The sequence below is a fragment of the Myotis daubentonii genome, chromosome 3 (assembly GCF_963259705.1).
Source record: "Myotis daubentonii chromosome 3, mMyoDau2.1, whole genome shotgun sequence".
NCBI classification, from domain to species: domain Eukaryota; kingdom Metazoa; phylum Chordata; class Mammalia; order Chiroptera; family Vespertilionidae; genus Myotis; species Myotis daubentonii.
The window spans coordinates 156,724,868-156,748,193 of NC_081842.1; the positions used below are offsets into that span (position 1 = coordinate 156,724,868).

The 23,326-nt window shown below is 39.7% G+C and overlaps 1 protein-coding gene across 13 annotated transcripts in view; it reads left to right on the plus strand.

The window, feature by feature from the left end:
• SSX2IP (SSX family member 2 interacting protein) overlaps nt 1-20,616 on the plus strand; it is a 58,148-nt gene extending 37,532 nt beyond the window's left edge. For 6 of the 13 annotated variants that reach the window (XM_059689036.1, XM_059689024.1, XM_059689032.1 and 3 more), the window contains 8 exons: nt 1,452-1,527; nt 1,597-1,786; nt 5,710-5,860; nt 7,269-7,411; nt 7,742-7,915; nt 15,251-15,365; nt 15,738-15,900; nt 19,853-20,616. In XM_059689036.1, coding sequence (XP_059545019.1) covers nt 1,452-1,527; nt 1,597-1,786; nt 5,710-5,860; nt 7,269-7,411; nt 7,742-7,915; nt 15,251-15,365; nt 15,738-15,900; nt 19,853-20,027 — 1,187 coding nt within the window. In that variant the 3' untranslated portion in view covers nt 20,028-20,616. The remainder of the gene's footprint in view (nt 1-1,451; nt 1,528-1,596; nt 1,787-5,709; nt 5,861-7,268; nt 7,412-7,741; nt 7,916-15,250; nt 15,366-15,737; nt 15,901-19,852) is intronic. The other 7 variants (XM_059689034.1, XM_059689035.1, XM_059689027.1 and 4 more) reach the window with 6 other exon arrangements.
• Nucleotides 20,617-23,326: the final 2,710 nt, after the last annotated feature.

Sequence of the window (23,326 nt, forward strand, 5' to 3'; positions counted from 1 at the left end):
GAGTTCCCTTAAATTCAGTTGTACATTTTGAAACAACTATTCAAAAGGATGAACTATGAAAGTTATGCTTATATTTGTGTGGTCTAGTATTTTTTTAATTTATAATTTACTTCATGCCAATATATGAGTAATTTCAAGTAAACAGCATAGATTGAGAAGTAGATCTATACATACACAGAAGTAGAGTACACAGATAGTTTCGCTGGCCTGATGAAATTCAGGGGACAGGGAACGTGTGCGTTTATTTATTGAAGCATGGTTTCTAGTGGACAGTAGGCTGTCCTGTAATCTGTACTGTACAGGCGCACCCCTAAGCAGTCTTTCTAAACTGAACTGGGACTTGCATACAATAGCTGACGAGCAGATGTTTCCAGCTGTCACCTGGTGGGCTCTGTCTGCTACCATCCAGCGATCAGTGTTGACCGTATCACTGTCATGCTGTATAGCAGAGGTGTTGCAGTTTTTCAAAGATTTTTTTATTTTTAAAATCATTGAAAAATGAAAGTGTAATAAGCAATTAAGACAAGGATGAAAATCTCTAGGTATTCTGAGGTAATAAATCTAAAATTGCACTTGGACACTCATTGGTTTCTAAGGGTGGTTAACCGTGTGTTCATTTATGAAGGAAATAAAATTAAAGGATGAAATGCTAGAAGTATAAAACGTATTGCCCAGTTAGAGAAGTTGATTAAAAATGTTACTCTGGTGACAGAGCCCTGATTTTATGGGGGGTGGGGGGGGAGTGTGGCTGTTTCACCTTGTCCAAACCCAGTTGGAAGTGACAGGTTCATAATGATTTTATCAGTTCTAAAATGACAACTTACTCCCATCTTTCTTCTTATGTCAACTGCTTCCAACTCCGTGTGGTGCAGACAAGGCGTTAATGCTGGCACAGGGCTTCCTGATTGACTCCTTTACCGATGCTGCTGCTACAGGGCTTGCAAACTTCTTCTGTAAAGTCCAAATACTAAATATTTTTGGGTTTATGGGGTCTAACCGGTTCATCTCTGCCAATGTAGCACAAAGGTAGCTGTAGACAGTATATAAGCAAACTGTGTGGCTGTGTTCTAATAAGACTTTATTTATAAAATCAGACAGTCAGCATGTAGGCCCTGATGATAACATTAATGATAATAAGATAACATTTATTAGGTATTTACTGTGTTAAGTGCTTTAACATTTCTTTTGTTCTTCACAACTTCTCGTTGGTATATACTTTCATTATTACCTGTATCGATGAAGAAACAGGCTCAGCAGTTAAATAACTTGCCAAGATCTCAGTGCTTATAAATGATGAAACCGTAATTTAAAATCTGGGCTGATTGAGCCCCAAACAAATTTCAGTCTATATACCAGGTTGACTTACGTCCTTGATGCATTATGGAATGTATTAGGGTTTTAAACACTTAAACGTGTGTGGTGAGGATTGGTTTTGTTCTGTGTTCTTGTAGCTATGGAAGTTTTAAATTATGTGGGGAGAGCTGATGGAAAAAGAGGCTCTTGGAGGACTGGTAAAAGTGAAGCAAGGTAAGGTCCAATTTAAATTGATAAATTCAACCAGACTCTTCTTTCTATGCTGCATTTTCATACTGACAGTTTCTTTTTCAGGAATGAAGATGAAATGTATAAAATTCTCTTGAATGATTATGAATATCGTCAGAAACAAATCCTAACAGAAAATGCTGAACTTAAGAAGGTTCTTCAGCAAATGAAAAAGGAAATGATTTCTCTTCTTTCTCCGCAAAAGCAGAAACCTATAGAAAAAGCAGATGATAGCACAGGAACTGTAAGTGGCTCTTCCTTTCAGATTGCTAATTAGAACTGTTGAGCCCTTACTGGTTTGGCTCAGTGGATAGAGCATCGGCCTGCAGACTCAAGGGTCCCAGGTTCGATTCCGGTCAAGGGCATGTACCTTGGTTGTGGGCACATACCCAGTGGGGAGTGTGCAGGAGGCAGCTGATCGATGTTTCTCTCTCACCGATGTTTCTAACTCTCTATCCCGCTCCCATCCTCTGTGTAAAAAGTCAATAAAATATATTTTAAAAAAAAAAGAACTGTTGAAGCAACAAACAGGTATTCTCCATGGGGACACTGTTGATATTTTGGACAGGACACTCTGCTATGCTACCCCAGTCACCTTGACAACCGAAAAAAGGTCCGTTTCCAGACATGTCTTGGGAAATTGATGGAGATTATTTTCTGATGACATAATATGTGCCAAACACTGTAATCATTTTTATAAGCATTGTGTCATTTCATTCTTCTTATAATTTGATGCTTTTGATACTATAATTATCCCCATTGTGTAGATGAAGACACCTGAGGCACAGTGGTCAGCCCAGTGTCACACATGACCGAACCAGGATTTGCATCCAAGTCCTTCCTCCTCCAGAGTTCATGTTTTTAACCATGGTGCCATATTCTTTAAATATTTTACTTCGAGTACAGTGTGCTTAAGCAGGCTCTGCTTTTCAGAGAGTGAAACCTTTGTTAATGCTAGGTACCAAATAATCATTCATTTCGTAAATATATTGAGTGTACATTATGTTCTAGTTCCTGGGAAGAAAATTCTAAAAATATTTTTAAAAATATATTTTTATTGATTTCAGAGAGGAAGGGAAAGGGAGAGAGAGATGGAAACATCAGTGATGAGAGAATCATTGATCTGCTGCCTCCCACATGCCCCCTACTACCTCCCTGGGGATTGAGCCTGCAATGTGCCCTGACCAGGAATTGAACTGTGACCTCCTGGTTCATAGGTCAACTCTCAACCACTGAGCCATGCTGACAAAGCAAGTCTCTAAAAAGGTTTTGACTTTTCCCCAGTCTTTGTTTGGACTGCTATAACAAAGTATTGTAGACTGGTTTATAAACAACAGAGATTTATTTGTCGCAGTTCTGGAGCCTAGAAATCCAAATCCGTGCCAGCAGATTGGGTGCCTGGTGAGAGCACTTTTCTTTGCTGCAGATTGCTGACTTGCACATGGTGGAAAGAGAGTCAGAGAGCTTATGGCTCCCTTTTATAGAGGCACTCATCCCATTCATGAGGGCTCTACTCATGACCTAATCACCTCCCAAAGACCCCACCTCCTAATACCTTCCCATTGGGGGTTAGAATTTCAACATATGAATTTTGAGGGAGCACAACATTCAGTCCATTGCATCTGCAAGGTGCACTTTTTTTTTTTTTTTTTTAAAGATGCACTTTTTGAGAGAGACAAACATATAGAGAAGTTATAATTCTACTAGAGGCCCGGTGCACGAAATTCACGCACTTGACGGGGCGTCCCTCAGCCCGGCCTGTGCCCTCTAGCTGTCTGGGAGCCCTTGGGGGATGTCTGACTGACGGCTCACACTACCGCTGCTGCGCTCGCCAGCCGTGAGCCCGGCTTCTGGCTGAGCGGCGCTCTCCCCATGGGAACGCACTGACCACCAGGAGGCAGCTCCTGTGTTGAGCATCTATCCCCTGGTGGTCAGTGCATGCCATAGCGAGCGGTTGAGCGGTCTTATTAGCATATTACCCTTTGATTGGTTGAATGGCTGACCGGACGACCAGACACTTAGCATATTAGGCTTTTATTATATAGGATAGTTATTGTGGAGCTATAATAGGTTAGTGCAGTGTGTAAAACAGAACAGAGATGGCAACTAAGGAAGACATCACAAAGCAAGTGACATTTGATTTGGCTCTTAAAAAATTAGTCGGTGTTTTTGAGGTAGAAAGCATGGGAAAGCATTTGATGAAAGGAGAATAATATGTACAAAGGTCTGAAAAAGCAAGTCATAATGGTGGAAGTTCTTTTAACTCTATTTATTGCTTTATATAGAAGTTTAAATTCTGGATTCAAGATGCATGACTAAAATTTGAAACTAATAGTGTTGGTGTAAAATGTTAATTACCAGCAAGTTACCAGGACTTAATTTTGTATTTCCCCTGTTTTTAAGGCATTGGTGGTATAGTGGTGAGCACAACTGCCTTCCCCGTTTTTAAAGTTTGCATTATACCACTTCCCTTTTACGGAAAAGCTACATTAGTACGTTTTCACTAACCAAAAGAAATCCAAAGAGAATTTTCCCTTTTAAATTAATAGTCTTTGCTTCTTCACTTTACGACATTTCAGTTTATGGAAGGTTTCATAGGTGCACTCTACTTTTGGATATTGGGGGAAACTGGTGTTTACTTGTATTAGAGATTCGGCCTATGCCCATCCCACCTCTTACCTTCCTATTTATTTCTTCTTTAAAAACAGCATTATCTGAATGTTCTTTCAAACTCTACAGTTAGGGGCCTCCTTGATGCCTTATATTTAGTTAACCTTTTTCTCTCAAAGTCCCTCTCTTCAGGTCAGTTCCTAACATTCACTAATACCTCTCTAGGATTAGCAGAGTTCCCATTACTCTGTGGTTGCTTAGCTTTTGGCCCAACTTTTACTAACCTCTCATTACCAGCTTTTATTCAGCAAAAGTAGTGGTAAATAAAGATCTTTCTCATAATTAAATTCCCCTTTTCCCCAATTATTTAGCCAGCGGTAGTATCTGTATAATTCATAATTCAAATATTTAGGGTTAGAGAAACAATCTCTTAAGTATATTTTTGTTTTTAAAAGTATATTTTCTGTTTTTAAAAGTATATTTTCTGTTTTTCTACATCTTTTTTCTGTTAAAATTGATGTAATTCAGTTGGAGCATTATAGCAAGAGGAATAAGTTGTAATGTTGGAATATCTAGGTAGCATCCAAGTGTCGTTTACTTTTTATTTTGCTTACCTAATTGTAGCCAAAATTTATACTCAAAATTCACATTAAATGAATTTTTCATTTTCATTTTGTGGTTTTAGAATTTCAACTTGGAAATGTGTAGCAATTTGTTATTTTCAAATAATGGATTTGCAGTATTTTTTAAATATATAGAAGAGAAGGTTTAGCTCCTTGGAAAAGTTACTGGCAAATAGCTTTGGAAGATTGGCAATAACCAGAGTCACAGTGAGCTACACTCTGGGCATTTTCCCACTGGCTCCCTGGGAGACCTTGACCTCTGCAGCCCATCACTGACCTCAGACTATTGATGCAGTTCTTCTCACTCAGTTAGGACCGTTCTATGTAGATTCAGATTATTATGACATACTCATTTTAATATTGTTTCTGTATGTTCTTTATTCTGCTTTGATTCTATTTGATCATATGCAATAATAAAGTTTGTTACACTTTCCTATGATTTAGTGTCTTGGTAGAATTCACAAAGAAAAATAACCTCCAATTTTATTTTTTTAAATTATATGAGAAAAATAGAACTAACAGATGCTTTTACTTTGGAAATTATTTCACAGGTTTGTTTAAGCAGCGTAAGATTGGAGACCAGTTGATCTAACTTTACCTCACTTCTACTTCTTGGCTGTGTGACATTGGGCAAGTTACTCTTTCTCTAAGCCTGAGTTTGGAAGATTAATTAACATGTGAAAGCATCTAAAACATTAGACAGATAGTAACTTCCTCACCCAGCTCGAATTCAGGTTTGAAGAGACCTGATTTGGGGAATTTCTATCTTCAATATTAATCACTTTTTCTCAAAATACTTATGTTAAGTACTGGGTCATATATGCGTAAGATACAGTACAGAAATGATTTTGATAAGTAGTTGACAGACAGTCTGATTACTACTGCCTATGTGCCTAAAGCCATTTTAAGATACTGGTCTTTTTATGTCTTGTAGGGTATCTCTGATGTTGAAGAAGATCCTGGGGAACTGAGTAGAGAGAGTATATGGGACCTTTCCTGTGAAACTGTGAGAGAGCAGCTTACAAACAGCATCAGGAAACAGTGGAGAATTTTGAAAAGTCACGTAGAAAAACTTGATAACCAAGGTAACTACTGCCTAAATGCATGCAAAGTGAGTAGTGACACTCAGTAAACTTAATTTTCCTTCATATAAAAGCCAGTTTGGTGGTTTAAAAAGCAAGACTGCCTACTTCTGGTCGTGAGGTTGAATCTCACTGAGAAAATGTACTTGGCGCCCCGAGTGCATCTTTCTCTGGAAAGCGGATGCCATGATTCATGTGCTCTGAATTCACTTGGATACAGTGATCAGTCTCTTACTAATCTTGGAAATCAAGAAGTAGTAACCATCATACAGTATAAATAGGAACCTTTTGCTTATTCTAGATATGTGCATCTAAGATCCTAATAATCCACTTTTAAATTATTTTCAAAATAAATGATGTTCAATGTATTTGTGTCAGGGAGTCTGTAAAGTAGAATATCCAGGTCTCTGTTCCCTATATGTAACACTTAATAGTTTGGTGCAAATCTTTTTAGACTTTTATCTCTGCATTTGCAAAATATTTATTTAAAAATACACACACAAAAAACCAAAAATTGAATATTTTAAACATTTTTTCCTATCAATACATATAGTATAGATAGATTTACATTGATTAATATGTTTTTAATATTTTATATTTGTTAAAGTTTACATGCTTTTAAATCAAGAAAATTAACTGTCTGCTCAGTAAGTGGTTTAATTAAAAAATTATTCTAAATTGTCAAAAATGACAAACTCAGTGCCATTTGTCTTCAGGAATAAAGAGCCATCAGCAGGTGGTGGTGAGGGGATCGATGCAGGTAAAAGGGGGCCGTCTGTAGTTCTCTCAGCAATAAAGATACATTTTTAAAATAAGTAAAGAGCAATCAGCAGACTTAGGTAAGCACCAAAGTCAGTTGACAAGATTGTATTGACTTGGGTGAGTCTTCATTGTCTGTTAGTAAATAGCAAGTACGTTTGGGCTTCCCGTTTGTCGGAGTCTAAACCAGAGAGTGAGATTTGTAGCACTGCGTTGGCCTTGGAAGAAGTGTTAAAAGAACGTAGTTTATGCAGGTCAGTTATTTTTCCCTCCTGTGAATATAGGTTGTCCATTTTTAATTAGGACATAATCTTGAATAAATATGGATTACAAAGTAAATGTTGGCAATGAAGGTCCATTTGTGTGGATATCCTTTAGTCCAAAAGTGTGCCAATTTATAGTTGTCATGAACTCCTTATAGTTGCTTTGCTTTTTAAGTTTTTCAAGTGTTAAAATAATATAAATTTAATTTTAATATATAGTAGCTTATGAATTTTTAAAGAGCACAGGAAAATAGTAATCCTTCAGAAAGCCTATGGGATTCCCGAAAGAGAAAAGTTCCGAGAGCTTGATTTTTAAGTGTATGTCCAAAAGATACTGTAAGCTAAGTGGTGACTGTTAAACTAATGTCAAATTACTACTTTTATGTTAGTTTCAAAGGTCCACTTAGAAGGTTTTAACGATGAAGATGTAATTTCACGACAAGACCATGAGGAAGAAACCGAAAAACTTGAGTTAGAAATTCAGCAGTGTAAAGAAATGATTAAAACTCAACAACAGCTGTTACAGGTAAATGTGAGTTACTTTTTAAAACTATTCTTCCTTGAGAAGGACCAGAATATTACTGAATCTTACGGGATTAAGTTCCTTTATTTCATAAGATCTGTAGTATTTGACACTTGTCCGACCTAGGGTCTCTGCTTCCTAACAGGTAGATTTCATACTATTGCTTAGTTGGTCTTGGCCAGTTAGAGTAGAAGCATTTGGGGAATGGCACAGTCGACGTTCTCATTCTTCCTAATTTCTGTCCATCCGCTCAAGTTTGACTTGCCCTCCCTTGTTTCGTTTCAACTTGGGGGAGTGTTGCAGGGGCCCTCAGGAACTTACTGTTTTAAAATCTAATAGCAGCAGCTTGCTACTGCATGTGATGACGATACCACTTCACTGCTACGAGACTGTTATTTGTTGGAAGAAAAGGAGCGCCTCAAAGAAGAGTGGACCCTATTTAAAGAGCAAAAAAAGAATTTTGAGAAAGAAAGACGAAGCTTTACGGAAGCTGCCATTCGCCTAGGATTGGAGGTATTTTAACCAATTGACTTTCCTTGTAGCACTTTTGAGAATTGTAGAGAGGCCTCAGTAGAATGCATCTAAGTTCTGTGTCCATTTAAAACTATTTTACCAGTGATTTCATCAATAACTGGAAATGAAAGAGATGCTAAGCATGTGAACTATAGAAGGATATCTTTTTGCCTTTACCAGATTTGAGGATTGAAAAATTAAAAAACAACAACACAGCAACTAAGCATTCATTATCCCTTTTGGATTAGCTTTCTACTATTAAGTGTTTAGCTTCACAAGAGAGATCTCTTTTGGGCATATGTCATCTGTCCATTGTCAGTAGATAGTGTCAGAAGACAGTGCAAACAAGAGTATGTTTGTTGTTTTGTTTTTATAAAAGGAAGTGTGGTAAAAAGTGAAGTTCTTTCTCCTTTCGGGCCCTCGTCCAGGGATATGGGCCTCCCAGTTAGCGGTTAGGACTGTTATGTATGCATGTCCTCAGCTTGTTTTTTTTAACTCAGCAGTGTATTGCCTACAGATTTCCCTTTCAACAATTATAGAAGTAATGTCAGGACCTGGTTTAAAAAATAAAATCAACCCATACAAAAAGCTAAAAAGTGAGAAAATACCCTCCTTTCTCATTGCCAGTTTAATTCCTCAGAGGTAACCACTGTTACAAGTTTCTATTTGTCATTCTTCTGGGAAGTATTATACTATTTTAACTTTAATATATTTCAACTTTTTTTTCTTGATACCAGTCTATTGATTCCCCACTATGAAAGAGTAGGCATTTAAAGTCCTTATCTTGACTACCATCTATACTGTTCCTTATATCTGGCTTCTTTATAATATCGTTACTTTTTACACCACTTTTTAAAAAATTGCTTTTTCTGATTAGCCTTTTTACTTTGAGTAAACTGTTTAACGCATTTACTTCATGTTTGCTCAGCTTCGGACAGTATTAGCTCATCCTTGCAAGGCAAGAAGGCATCCTCCTAGGTACTTACTCCATTGCGCTTGCCCCTCCACTTTTGTCCAGTCTCTTCCCGCATCTCCCACACCCCTTTCCCCCCCAAGAATAGTCAGTCCATTCCCTTTCTATGTCCCTGATTCTATTATAATCACCAGTTCATTCTGTTCATCAGATTATTTATTCACTTGATTCTTAGATTCACTTGTTGATAGATGCATATTTGTTGTTCACAATTTGTATCTTTACCTTTTTCTTCCTCTTCCTCTTCTTAAAGGATACCTTCCAGCATTTCATATAATCCTGGTTTGGTGGTGATGAACTCCTTTAGCTTTTCCTTATCTGTGAAGCTCTTTATCTGACCTTCAATTCTGAATGATAGCTTTGCTGGATAAAGTAATCTTGGTTGTAGGTTCTTGCTATTCATGACTTTGAATATTTCTTGCCACTCCCTTCTGGCCTGCAAAGTTTCTGTTGAGAAATCAGCTGACAGTCGTATGGGTATTCCCTTGTAGGTAACTGAGTTTCTTTCTCTTGCTGTTTTTAAGATTCTCTCTTTATCTTTTGCTCTTGGCATTTTAATTATGATGTGTCTTGGTGTGGTCCTCTTTGGATTCCTTTTGTTTGGGGTTCTCCGCGCTTCTTGGACCTGTAAGTCCATTTCTTTCACCAGGTGGGGGAAGTTTTCTGTCATTATTTCTTCAAATAGGTTTTCAATATCTTGCTCTCTCTCATCTTCTGGCACCCCTATAATTCTGATGTTGGTACGCTTGAAGCTGTCCCAGAGGCTCCTTACACTATCCTCGCATTTTTGGATTCTTTTTTCATTTTGCTTTTCCGGTTGGGTGTTTTTTGCTTCCTCGCATTTCAAATCATTGACTTGATTCTTGCGCTCCTCTGGTCTGCTGTCGGGAGTCTGTATAATATTTGTTATTTCAGTCCATGTATGCTTAATTTCTAGTTGGTTCCCCAACATAACATCGAGGGTCTCATTAGTTTTCTTGTAGATCTCATTAAGTTTATCGGCGGCTTCTAAACAGTTCTTGAGAGACCTTAAAAGTGTGGTTCTGAACTCTATATCTTCCATTGACAATTTTGTCCTGTTTCTTTGTCTCCGCATTTTGTTATGCTTCCTTGGTGCACCCCCTAGTGGTCTTTGTTTGAAGTCTTATAGTTAAACCTTGATTGTTGTAGCTAATACCAGGGAGGGTTTGACCTCCAGGCCAAGTGGCTATGAGAATCAGCTGTGTCAGCAGTGAGAGAACTTCTGTCCTCTAGGGAGGTGCTAATCTAGCCTTTGCCTGAGGCTATCCGGCAAATGCCTCTGTGCAGGGCTTGGGTGGGGCGGGGGCGGGTCGCACAGGATCAACAGGGTGGGCCGGAGAGAGCAGTTATGGCAGCTCTCAGTCCTGTCCCCAGGGGCTCTGCCTCTCTGAGTCCCAGAACCCGCTGCAAAGCTCGGAGAGAAAGCTGCACTCGCTCTGACCGAAGCCAGACAGTCCCGCTTCTCCCGTTTGAGTCTGGGTCCCTAAAGACTCGCCTGTATCTGGAGCTCAGAGTCTGCGACTCCCTCCCGATTGAAAACGCCAACCGCGCCCTCCGCCACCAGCCCGCTCCACAGAATTTGACTTCAGCACTGCGCCTCCTCTGAGTGTCCGTATGCGTTTCTCTTTCCTCCTAGTTGTAGGACTTCCACTCAGCCAGCGTTCCTGTGGTTCTGCGTGATGTCTGTTCCGTCTTTTAGTTTCACTTTTGAAGTAGTTGTTCAAAGCAGCAAACTCCGGCGTTAACCTATGCCGCCATCTTGGTTCCCATTTTCTTCTTCTTCTCCTCCTCCTCCTCCTCCTCCTCCTCCTCCTCCTCCTCCTCCTCCTCCTCCTCCTCCTCCTCCTCCTCCTCCTCCTCCTCCTCCTCCTCCTCCTCCTCCCTCCTCCTCCTCCTCCTCCTCCTCCTCCTCCTCCTCCTCCTCCTCCTCCTCCTCCTCCTCCTCCTCCTCCTCCTCCTCCTCCTCCTCCTCCTCCTCCTCCTCCTCCTCCCTCCTCCTCCTCCTCCTCCTCCTCCTCCTCCTCCTCCTCCTCCTCCTCCTCCTCCTCCTCCTCCTCCTCCTCCTCCTCCTCCTCCTCCTCCTCCTCCTCCTCCTCCTCCTCCTCCTCCTCCTCCTCCTCCTCCTCCTCCTCCTCCTCCTCCTCCTCCTCCTCCTCCTCCTCCTCCTCCTCCTCCTCCTCCTCCTCCTCCTCCTCCTCCTCCTCCTCCTCCTCCTCCTCCTCCTCCTCCTCCTCCTCCTCCTCCTCCTCCTCCTCCTCCTCCTCCTCCTCCTCCTCCTCCTCCTCCTCCTCCTCCTCCTCCTCCTCCTCCTCCTCCTCCTCCTCCTCCTCCTCCTCCTCCTCCTCCTCCTCCTCCTCCTCCTCCTCCTCCTCCTCCTCCTCCTCCTCCTCCTCCTCCTCCTCCTCCTCCTCCTCCCCCCCCCCTCCCCCTCCCCTCCTCCTCCTCCTCCCTCTCTCTGTTAATCCTCACCCAAGGATATTTTTCCAGTGATTTTTAAGGAGAGTGAAAGAGAGAGGGAAAGACAGAGAGAAACATCGATGTGAGAGAGACACATCGATTGGTTGCCTCCTGTACGAGCCCTGACCAGGGCCTGGACCGGGGAGGAGCCTGCAAACAAGGTACGTGCCCTTGACCGGAATTGAACCCAGGACCCTTTGGTCCACAGGCCGGTCGGTGTTCTAGCCACTGAGCCAAACCGACTAGAGCAGGGGTGGGCAACCCCTGGCACGTGTGCCAAACATTGCACGCCAATAACTTTTGCTGGCACACGAAACCCTCTCTTATAATCTTCCACTTAGTTTTTTTCTTAATATTGACTTTTTTATTTTTCAGATAAATTCAGTGTAGGTGCATCTTAGATAAGTAAATAATTTGACATAACAAGTTATCTTAAAGACCATAGACATGGATTGATGAGAGAGGGGAAGAACAATTTCAGTAGTGTCGAAAACAAAGTATTGAGAACTTGGAATGCCATTCCAGAAAATTTTTTCTGTTTAAAAAACTTGGCAACAACGTTACTCTCCATGTTTTCATCCACATACGCTTGTGAATCTTTGTTCTCAGTGATGAATTTTGTTAAGTCTCGTAATAGGAGTAGCCTGACGGATGAAAGTAGTAGCTCGTGCATATCTCTGAAGGTCACGAAATATAAACCTGTGTAAAATCTCTGTCATCAGTGATGCAGCAGCAAAAGTCCCACTGATAATATCAAACGGAGTCATAAAGTTTTCTGTTGGACTATCAGTGTACATGTATACATTAAAAAAGAAATGTATTTTTCATCATCATATACTGTGTTTTTGTCGCTCGAATGAATTTTATTATTTCTTCAAGATTCTTCACATATGTACATCTTAAGAGATATCAAGTAGGCGTAACATGTTCTCAAAAAATTAGGGTTGGCACGCAGAAGAATTTTGAGTCAGAGATTTTGCTGGTTTTGGCATGCACTCACAAAAAGGTTGCCCACCCCTGGACTAGAGCTCCATTTCTTCTGGTATGTGGTTTTTGCTAATGAGAAACCTGATTATAAGGTAGCCTACGTTACTCTGTAAATACCCTTTGTTTTGTTTCTTCCCCCTCTCTGGAAGCTTTTGGAATTTTATATTCTTAAAGTTCTGAAATTTTACCAGGACTTATCTCCGTGGCTCCTTTTTTTGATTTCAGAGAGGACGGGGAAGGAGGGAGGGAGAGAGAGAGATAGACACATCAATGATGAGAGATAACTGTGACCTCCTGGTTCATAGGTCAATGCTCAACCATGAGCCATGCCAGCTGGGCCCCATGGCTCTTTTTGCCTGAAGATATACTATATTTCCTTAGTTTAGGGATATTTTCTTTTATTCTGTATTTTTACCTCTTTTGACTTCTCTCATATCCTGGAACTTTTACTAGACAGATGGTTAGCCTTCTGAGTCTGTCTGTAGATTGACTTTATGTTCTGAATTTGGGGATATTCTCTCCATTTATCTTGTGCATCAGCAACCTGGTCTTCAGCAAGGTCAGTTTTATTATTCTCTTCATCCCGAGTTTTTATTTCAGAGTTTATCATTTAAGTGTTTAACCTCTTTATTTTTTTGTTTTCTTTGTATAGCATTGTATTATTTTATAGGTGTTCATAAATCTGTTCGATAATTTGTATTATGGATTTTTTTGTATCAGTTTTGACACATTGCACATAATTTTTCAAGAAAATCGATTTCAAATATAATAATATTACATGTAATAAATATTAATATTTCAAGAAAAAAGATTTTAAATATAATAGAAGTAATCCTGTTATTTATAGATTTTTGATATTTCCTACAACTTTTATAGTATTACTAGGGGCCCGGTGCACAAAATTCGTGCACTGGGTGTGTGTGGGGGGGGGGGGGAGAGTGTCCCTCAGCCCAGTCTGCCCCCTCTCACATACTGGGAGCCCTCAGGTGTTGACCCCCATCACCCTCCGATCGCCTGATCGGCCCCTTGCCCAGGCCTGACGCCTCCGCCAGAGGTGTCAGGTTTGGACAGGGGACCCCCATCTCCCCCCGATCACTGGCTCTGGCCCCCGCCCAGGCCTGAGGCCTCTGGCCCAGGAATCATGCCTGGGCAGGGGACCCCCATCTCCCTCTGATCGCTTGCTCCACCCCCCGCCCAAGCCTGACGCCTCTGACCCAGGCTTCAGGCCTGGGCAAGGGGACCATCATATCCCCCAATCCCCGGCTCAGCCCCCCGCCCAGGCCTGATGCCTCGGCCAGAGGAGTTGACCCTCATCACCCTCTGATCACCAATCACCGGATCGGCCCCTTGACCAGGCCTGAGGCCTCCAGCAGAGGTGTCAGACCTGGGCAGGGGACCCCCAGCTCCCCGCGGTTGCAGGCTCCGCCCTGCCCAGGCCTAACGCCTCTGGCCTAGGTGTCCGGCCCGGGCAGCGGGGACCTGCAGTGGCAGTGGGGGGCGCCGCGATCGTGGGCTTCGCTTTAGGCCCAGGCAAGGGACCCCTAGCTCCTGGGACTGCCAGCTTCGACCGTGCTCAGCTCCCATCGCTGGCTCCACCCCTACTTCCTGCTATCACTGGCCAGGGCGGCAAAGGCGCCTGATTCTCTGATCATGGCTGGGGGGCAGGGCAAAGGCGGCCCCAGGGCCGCCTTTGCCCTGCCCCCCAGCTCTTAGCTCCCCCCTGGGTTTCTGATCACTGTCAGTGGCAGGGGGCTTCTTCCTGCTTTCCCTTTCGCCTCCCTGCATTGTGCCTACATATGCAAATTAGCCGCCATCTTGTTGGCAGTTAATTTGCATATAGCCCTGATTAGCCAATGAAAAGGGTATCTCGTACGCCAATTACCATTTTTCTCTTTTATTAGTGTAGATACTATGTTAGTACAGTTTTGGTAATATTATATTTAAAATCTGTATTACGGTTTTTAAAAGATATTTTTTTCTGTCTTGAACTATATGTTACCCATGATCATTTCTATTGGCCTTTTTTCTCTTATGCTGTTAGTTTTCTTCAAATGTTTAGTGATGCATTATTCTGTATTAATGAGTGAAAAACTACATATGTCGGTCATTTTAAATAGCAATTTGCAAATTGTGAAAGTTGATTTCATCCATAGCTGTCCTTCTCAGGAAACAAGAACAATTGGCACTAGCATTTTCTCTGTTTTATAGGATCACCTCTGTTTCTGAGCCCATATTACCCCCCCTCCCCCCCCCAGATGCTCTTGCTGCTTTGTATGCCACTCCCAGCTCTCTGCTTGGGAATCCCTTTGCCTCTGGTCACTGGAGGATGGCAGGGCCAGTGAAGGATAGGAAGGAAGGAAGGACCAGAAACCTGAGTGGGCGGGAGAATGTAGTTTAGGATTCGGCAGCTGTGCAGAAGGGGGAGGTTTGACATGCGCCCCCTTGTGGTTTAGTGGTGCTGCTCATGCTGATAGATGGTTGGAGGATGACAGCAATGCTTGAGAAAGCCTTATCTCTTTTTCTCATGTGATTAATTTACAATGGATATTTTTCTGGTGTTTCTGATTTTATATTTATAATGTTCTATAGATTCAAAAGTTATGCTCATATTCTGCATGTTTAAAAGTTACACGAATATGCTATTTTTGTATTGTCCACTTGAACTTACCCAAAATTGATGTTAAAAAATAGTGATTAGTCGGTTTATTGTATGAAAGGGATGGCTTTTTATTTTTTAAACAATTTTCTTAAGTGAAATGTTTTCTTAATTCATTTGACTTAATTATATATATGGCAGCCAGAAGGCAAATACAGATAGCTAGAGAAATCATGTGAAATGGCAACTACATGAGCATTGGGATACTGATCATATTTCTTTGGTTTGCTTGTTATGACAGAGAAAGGCATTTGAAGAAGAAAGAGCCAGCTGGTTAAAGCAACAGTTCTTAAATATGACTACTTTTGACCACCAGAATTCAGAAAATGTGAGACTTTTCAGTGCCTTCTCAGGAAGTGAGTATTTCATAAGCTCTTTAATCTGAAAATGCATGTAAAAAGTACTGTAAATTATTAATATAAAACTTTGGAGAGCACCAGTAAGAGCTTCCTAACTAAAACTAAGAAATCAACTTTAATATTTTATTTACTGAGTCAAATGGGAATGACAGGAGTGCTGTGCATTCCAAAGACAACTTTTGTGTATAATAATGTCAAGTTTTTGAAAATTTACTACAAACAAATATTTTTAAAACAATCCTTTTAAATGTTTGTGACAAAGATTACGGGATGAGCTAGACTCTCGTTCTGTCTCACACCTTACTCAGAACTACAAATAATTCATCATAGTTAACCACCTTCACTATATTGCCTTTTTTTGCCCCACAGGTTCTGACCAGGACAATCTTACAGTGCACTCAAGACCACGACAGAAGCCCTACAGGGTGTCTAATGGGTCTCCAGTTTGTACCTCTAAACTCACAAAATCTCTTCCTGCTTCTCCTTCAACTACAGACTTTTGCCAGACGCGTTCCTGTGTATCTGAACATAGGTATTGGTCTATAGGTCATCTCCTCACATATACATAACATCGCTAGAGTTGCATTGCTGAGGAAAAGTTGGCATGTTTGTAGTGTTAGCAACAGTAGAGGCTTTGGAGAGGAATTCAGTAGATGGATTCATTCATTATGCAAATATTTATTGAGTATCCATTATCTATAGGCAACTATTAGGCAGCAGGAATACAGTTGTGAACAAGGCATATACAGTCCCTGACTTCTGGGAGCTAAATGATATACTGTGGTTCCTTTTATTTCACATCTAAAATACAATTTAAAATTTAAATACAATTTATGTACAGGAATCACAATATTTTAAGTACTTAATTTTATTAACTAGAAGGTTATTGTTTGATAGTTTTTGTAGAGCACATATTTAGAGTTCCTTTTCTATGCCCATTCCATTGGTGTTGAAGGGCAGAGCACTGCTCATCCTCATCCTGCCTGGTAAAGAGGATCAGTACCCAGGATGATGGGGTCGAACAGCTGTCCCCGTCCCAGGAAACCCACATATTGCTATTAACTGCTGCATTTTGGGATAGCCCTCTGTCTAAGGTTGTTAAATTCATTTTCTGAGCTATAATACCAATTCTTTAGCTCGCAACCTATTCCAAGATTAGCTTTCAACTAAGCAGCTAGACCATTGCTAGTGCTACAGAGGAGCAGAAAGGAGCTGCGGTCTGCGTGGGAAAGTGTGCCGGCGATCGCTGTCCTCTGGAAGGAGACAGTGCCCAGGGCCTGCCAGTCTGGCAGGCGCCTTAAGAAGCCCGCAGCACACTGGCCTGTGGTAGTGAGAGGTTTGCATGGAACAAAGTGCTGAAGAAGGCAGTAGCCCTTGAAACAAGAATGTTAAATAGATGAATTTTAAAACAAAAAAATGAAGCATTTAAAAGGACAAAACACTAACTTAAAGTCGACTTTTGAAAGGATTAGGACTCTAACTAAGTAAATATTGGGGCAAAGAAGAGCTGAGGGCCCTCCCGGCAAGTGTAGCAACCCTGAGGTGAGGACACTAGTGTGTTTGTGGATGTGAGTGTAGTTAGCAAACAAGACCAGGAGGTGGAGGGGAGGGGTCATATCCTTTAAGGCCCTGGGTGAGTAGATTGGGATTAAAATGTTACTATGTATAAGTTCAAATATATATATAAACTAATGGCCCCGTGCATTTATGCATTTAGTGGGGGCTGGAGGGGCCTTCACCCTGGCCTGCGCCCTTTCGGGCAGGGCATATGCCTGGGTTTCAGACTTGATCCCCAGTTTGGAGTGTGTAGGAGGCAGCTGATCAATGATTCTCTCTCATCACTAATGTTTCTCTCTTTCCCTCTCTCCCTTCCTCTCTGAAATCAATAAAAAAATATATTAAAAAATCGTTTAGTCTGTATTTGTAGGTCAGATATTCTAAAGGCAATGCAAAAGCATTAGAAACTTTTAAGCAGGAGAGTCAAAAGAAAATTAAGTTTTAAAAATATTATTCCATATTATGTAGGAAACATTCTCGGAGCCAGTGATAGAAGCTGGGAGACTCAGTTAGGAGGCATTAGTGGAGCAGAGGTGACAGATGATGGTAATGTGGATGAGTGTCAGAACATGAAGGTTGAAATGTTTGGATTTAGGATATATTTTGCAGTTAGAGCCAAAAGATTGAGTGATGGGTTGGATATGGGCAGTGAATGTTTATTTAATTTATAATAAAAGTAATGTAAGCTCAGAGTATTTTCTTACATAGAATGTTATTGAAACATTGGGATTTGACCAATCAGAACTATATATATAAATTTAGACATAAATTCTAGTTACCACTTACAAATAATACCTTTTGTATCTAAAAGAGAACATAGGATAGTTGCCCCAATTATTTTTACATATTTTAAATTTTTACCTTTTTATATAACTTTTTTTAGTTGTGAAATATTTGACAAAAATATTTCTTGAAGACATTGTTTTATGTTTAATAAAAGTCAAATATTTAGTACCTACATCATAGGGCAGTGATGGCGAACCTATGACACGCGTGTCAGAGGTGACACACGAACTCATTTTTTTTTTGGTTGATTTTTCTTTGTTAAATGGCATTTAAATATATAAAATAAATATCAAAAATATAAATCTTTGTTTTACTATGGTTGCAAATATCAAAAAATTTCTATATGTGACACGGCACCAGAGTTAAGTTAGGGTTTTTCAAAATGCTGACACGCCGAGCTCAAAAGGTTCGCCATCACTGTCGTAGGGTGTTGTGAAGTTAAGTGTCAATATTTGTTAAAGCACTTAAAACAGTACTTGGTCCATTGTAAACCTTTAGTAACAGGCCATAAAAATAAAAGTAAATGTAAACATAAAAAGATTATAAAAAGACTTTTCTGTTTCTTGTACTCCAAGGTTTTACACTATATGACATCAATCACATAGAAACAGAATTTTGAACTTAAATTTCATTAAGCTATTCATAGTTACTGGCCTCGGAGGAGAAAACATAGGAGAGAGTTGTGTAAATGGCTATCAGTTGCAGCTTGATGTAGTTCTTGAAATTTTATATTAGGTGTTAAATTTGTGTTTTTGCTCCTGAAGCACCTTGGATCTGGGTTTTGTAATAAGTAAGGTTACAGCAAAGTAATTAGGATTATTTGCAGCATCCTCATTGCTCCACTACAGGATGGAATTTTACATAAAGGCTGTGCCTGGGTTCCATGCAAAGTAGCTCTGTATTAAGTTGGAGATTTCAGTTGATCATTGACCTTATCTGAGATGGCAGGGATTCTGAGGGCTGAATTATATGCAAGTTACTTTTTTGTTGTTTAATATATTTTATTGATTTTTACAGAGAGGAAGAGAAGAGGGGTAGAGAGTTAGAAACATCAATGAGAGAGAAACATTGATCAGCTGCCTCCTGCACGTCCCCTCTTGGGAATCGAGCCTGAAACCCAGGTTACATGCCCTTGACCAGAATCGAACCCAGGACCCTTCTTCAGTCCGCGGGTCGATGCTCTATCCACTGAGCCAAACCGATTAGGGCCACAAGCTACTTTTTTTAAAAAGCAATTTTAATTATGTTTTTTATTTCACTTTTTATTATTAAAGCAACTTAATTTTTTTTAAGTTTGCCACATTCTAAGATTGAGTTGGTAAACCAAAGTCAGAAAATACAAACATGTAGGAAAAAAGTTTTTGTGGAAAAAAAGTTACATAAGATACTCACTTGATAAAAATATATTGTTCTTTGGTTCAACCCCGTAGATTTGAAAGTGATCATTTAACTAGATGTGTTTGTTTTGAGGCTGGTTGCAGAGTGTATCTTTCAGATTGTATTGCTGAAGGTGGAAGCTGTGTCTGTGTTCAGACACTAAGGTTGTTGTTGCCTGACAGTTAATTGAGCACTGTTTGTTACGTGCTTAGTGCATGCTAACTCATTTAGTTCTTACCCAATCCTATGAGAAAGGTTGTGTTGTTATGTCTGTTGTACAACAGAGGAAGCTGAAGAACAGGGAGGTTTAACTTGCCAAAGTGGTCCAGCTCAGGTATGGACTGGACTCTTAACACCTGTGTAGCTACTTGTTAAGGATCTGTGTGGGTGAATGAATGGATAGTTGAAACCGTGCTTGAACAAATGGGCAAGTACTGGAAGAAATCACAGAGAGATTAGAAAATAGTGGCAGAAAGATGGGGATATGGGAGACACTGGCTTTCAAAACCCACATGTTCTCTGTCTACCTTGGGCTTTAGTTGGGCAGTGTGCTTTAGAGTTAGATTAAAGAGATAAATAAAATAAATAGAGGACTGGATAAAAGTGAGTAATTAGGCCATTTTGAAAGACTTCTTTGTTCTTGATCAGTATGTCCTCAAAATTTACTCCATGGGACAAGGAATCAGTCAGCCTTTAGACATTAAAGCATATCAAAAACATAGGAGGAGATGATTATTAAGATCTACGTTTCTTTCCCCCTACAGTTCAGTCAGTGTGCTGAATATGACTCCAGAAGAGACTAGACCAAATCAGGTTGGAGGAGAATGTGCAAATCAGAAATGGAGCGTGGCATCGAGACGTGGATCACAGGAAGGTTGCTGTAGTGAGTGCTCCTGGACCTCCACAAATTCTCATGTAGAAAAAGATGGCTTGCCTTAGTCATGTGGACTGCGACTTTTTTCATTAATATGTACATCAACTTGCACATCTAAATTGAAACAGGGTGTGTCATAAAGTTGGTCATCTCTAATAATTTAAGGTGGTCTGAGTTGTTTGTTTGGACTTCCTGTTTTTCCCCCAAAGAACTAAAATGTTAAATCTATTTAAAAGGATATAAAGGTTTGGATATGTATTTTTAGTAACAGAAGCATCTGGTTCTGTGAATAAAGGAATGTATAGCTGTTTGGATGGAAACAAAAGCACTAGAGTGAGTTTCCTCTTATAGGTATTAAAAATAGCACTTTTAGTAAATGGACTGTTGTAAATGTTTAATTTTGTCCCATATATAGTTGGCATTGAGAGTTTAGCCTTTACTTGAATGTATACTGTAGATTTTTAACAAAGCAAGTTCTATATTTATTATGTTTAGTGTGATTTGAAATTTGCTCTTTCATGTTTTAAATAAAGTGAAATTTATGTATGTTTTGTACATAGATATACATGATTATGTTAAGAGGCTTTAAGATTGAAAAGTTTTACACACCCATAATTATAGTATTTCATGCCAATAAAATTTTTATTAGTGGGATTTTGTTTACAAGTATATTAGAGCCATTGCCACTTTACACTTAAGAATATTTTGAACTCATTAGAGCAATAAATACTTAAAAGGTATTCCATGAAGCTCGTTCTTTAGATAATTAACATTACATACATTTTTGAGACTTCTACAGCATTTGATTTTTTAAAAAATATATGTAGGATATAATTTTTCAAAGAAGTATTGATTATAGAGTAATAGAGGCAAGACAACAAAAGTACCTTTGAATAAAGCAATTTAAGACTATTGGCTCCAGATATTTGGATAATAGGAGATGTTAAGATATTTAAGATGCTTGAATGCTGATATTTTTTTCACTAGATGGGTACCAGTGCTACACCAGCTGTACCAGCTAAGGCTGTGTATGGCTGTCAATAATTTTTCAATGCTGCCACTAATGTTAAGGAATTCTGACAATGTACAAACATCAAATTTTATAATCCAGATGTTTCCTGGACAGACTAGTGTCATGTCATTTTCAGAACTGATTGCATGTTTCTTCATATATATTATTATTGATAGTAGTAATAATAATACATGCAGACCTAGGCTCTTTCCAGGATTCTCATCAAAAGTTTAAGTGCCTAACTTTGTCTGTACATAGAAGCCTGCACAGACCCCATCCTTGCTAGATATTGTAGTTTAGGCCCATTTCTAGCAGTTCAAACACTTACATGTACTCACCCTGTATGGCTGTTCCATTTAAATTTGTCATGTTTAAAACACAAAATATTTTTGTCATTCATTCACTATATATTATATATATTCACAACTCTTTGGAATTGTGTCACAGCAGCCATTTTTTCTGGGTTAAGAGAATAACATTGAGTATCTTACAAGATTTATGTACCTACTTATGAGAAAGTAACCACATACTTACAGTCTCAAAAAATCTAGCTCTTGCCCTGGCTGGTGTGGCTCAGTTGGTTGGGCGTCTTCCATGCCAGTTCTGTCCCTGGTCAGGGCATATGCCCAAGGTGTGGGCTCCATGCCCTGTAGGGGTGTGCAAGCGGCAGATGGTAGATGGTTCTTTGTCATCAATGTTTCTTATTCTTCCTACTCTCTAAAAGTCAATAAACTATTCTTAAAAAAACCTAGCTCTTGAACAAAAGTATATTAGTCACTCACTCCCTTTAGTTTGATGCATAGTCATTTCTTTACCATTTAAAACACTAAAAAATGATACATTTCAGAAACAGTACCATATTCCAAAGGAAAAAATGGTTGGGATATAGTTCTTTTGCTATTGAGCAATAATGACATCAAAGAAAAGCAATCAAATTTCTAGTCAATGATGTATTTGTCAAGAATTCCTCCCCACCCCAAGGGTTTCCATGTTACACTTTGCCAGAAATAAACATTCTAATTTTTATAGTAAATTTCTTACTTCAGGGAGTATTGCATTCCATGACAATGGATTGCTACAAAGCGGCATCTGTTTTATTTTATTTCCATTTCAAAATTGGTTGAATTCTCATATTGGAAAAAAAAATTCCTTAAGACTTACCTTAGCCCTGGACGGTTTGGCTCACTGGATAGTGCGTCGGCCTGGGGACTGAGGGGTCCCAGGTTCAATTCCGGTCAAAGGCATATACCTTGGTTTTGGGCACATCCCCAGTAGGGAGTGTGCAGGAGGCAGCTGGTTGATGCTTCTCTCTCATTGATGTTTCTTACTCTCATCCCTTTCCCTTCCTCTCTGTAAAAAACCAATAAAATATATATATTTTTAAAAAGACCTTAAAAACTAAGGTATGCAAGAAACGGTATAATGAAAGCCAGGTTCACTGTACTTGGATAAATGCATAGATCTGCTAGAAGTTGTGTTTTACTTAATAGTGTTAATTTTGCTGTACTCCACATGCCAACTCCAGAATGATTCCCAGTCACACTAAACTTCACAGGATGTGGAAGTGGCTGCCATATTGGAAAACTGACTCCACACATAAAACTCCTAGGATTTTATTTTCTAAGTATTTGCAATATAGTAATAATACAGCTGCACGCAGTCTGAGGTTCACCATGATTGGACAATGGTTCTACAGTATACTTCAGCATGAAATGTTTTCTTGTTTACCAATATGTAAACCTGAAATATTTTGCGCCTGAAGTTTTTTACATGGCATATCCATTTTGAATTTTTAAAGCATAAAAGTGGCAAAGAAAATTTAAGAGAAAAACTTTATTTCCAACTCTTAAATTTTTGTATCTTCAATTTATGATGAGAAATTTAACGGAAGAACCATGCCAGAAAACTCAAGATTAAAATTTAATTTAATAAATATATATTTTCTTGGAGAAGCAATGTATTAAATGTTCACATTCATAGAACAGTACATAGCAAATTATTTTCCTTGTAATACTGCTAAAATACTATAGTTACTTAGAGTTCCATGTTGCCTACTTATTGGACTTGTTGGTAAGCTTGGTTTTTGTCGGGAACTGTATTCCATGGTGCATGGTGAGAAGAAGAGCCCTGGAATCCAGTCACGGCCTCCCCTGGTGGGTGCAGCAGGAGAGGTTTTGCAGCGTGGACTCCCCAAGCCCTGTGAGTTAGCAGGCCCCTTGTGTGAGTGCCCCATTGAAAAATCTATGTTGCTCAATGTAAATCATGCTCTTTTTTCTAGATTGGATTTAAAATAAGGATGGGTCATGGAAGCCTAGTATATACACTTTTCCAGGTGTTTGTCTTAAATGTTTT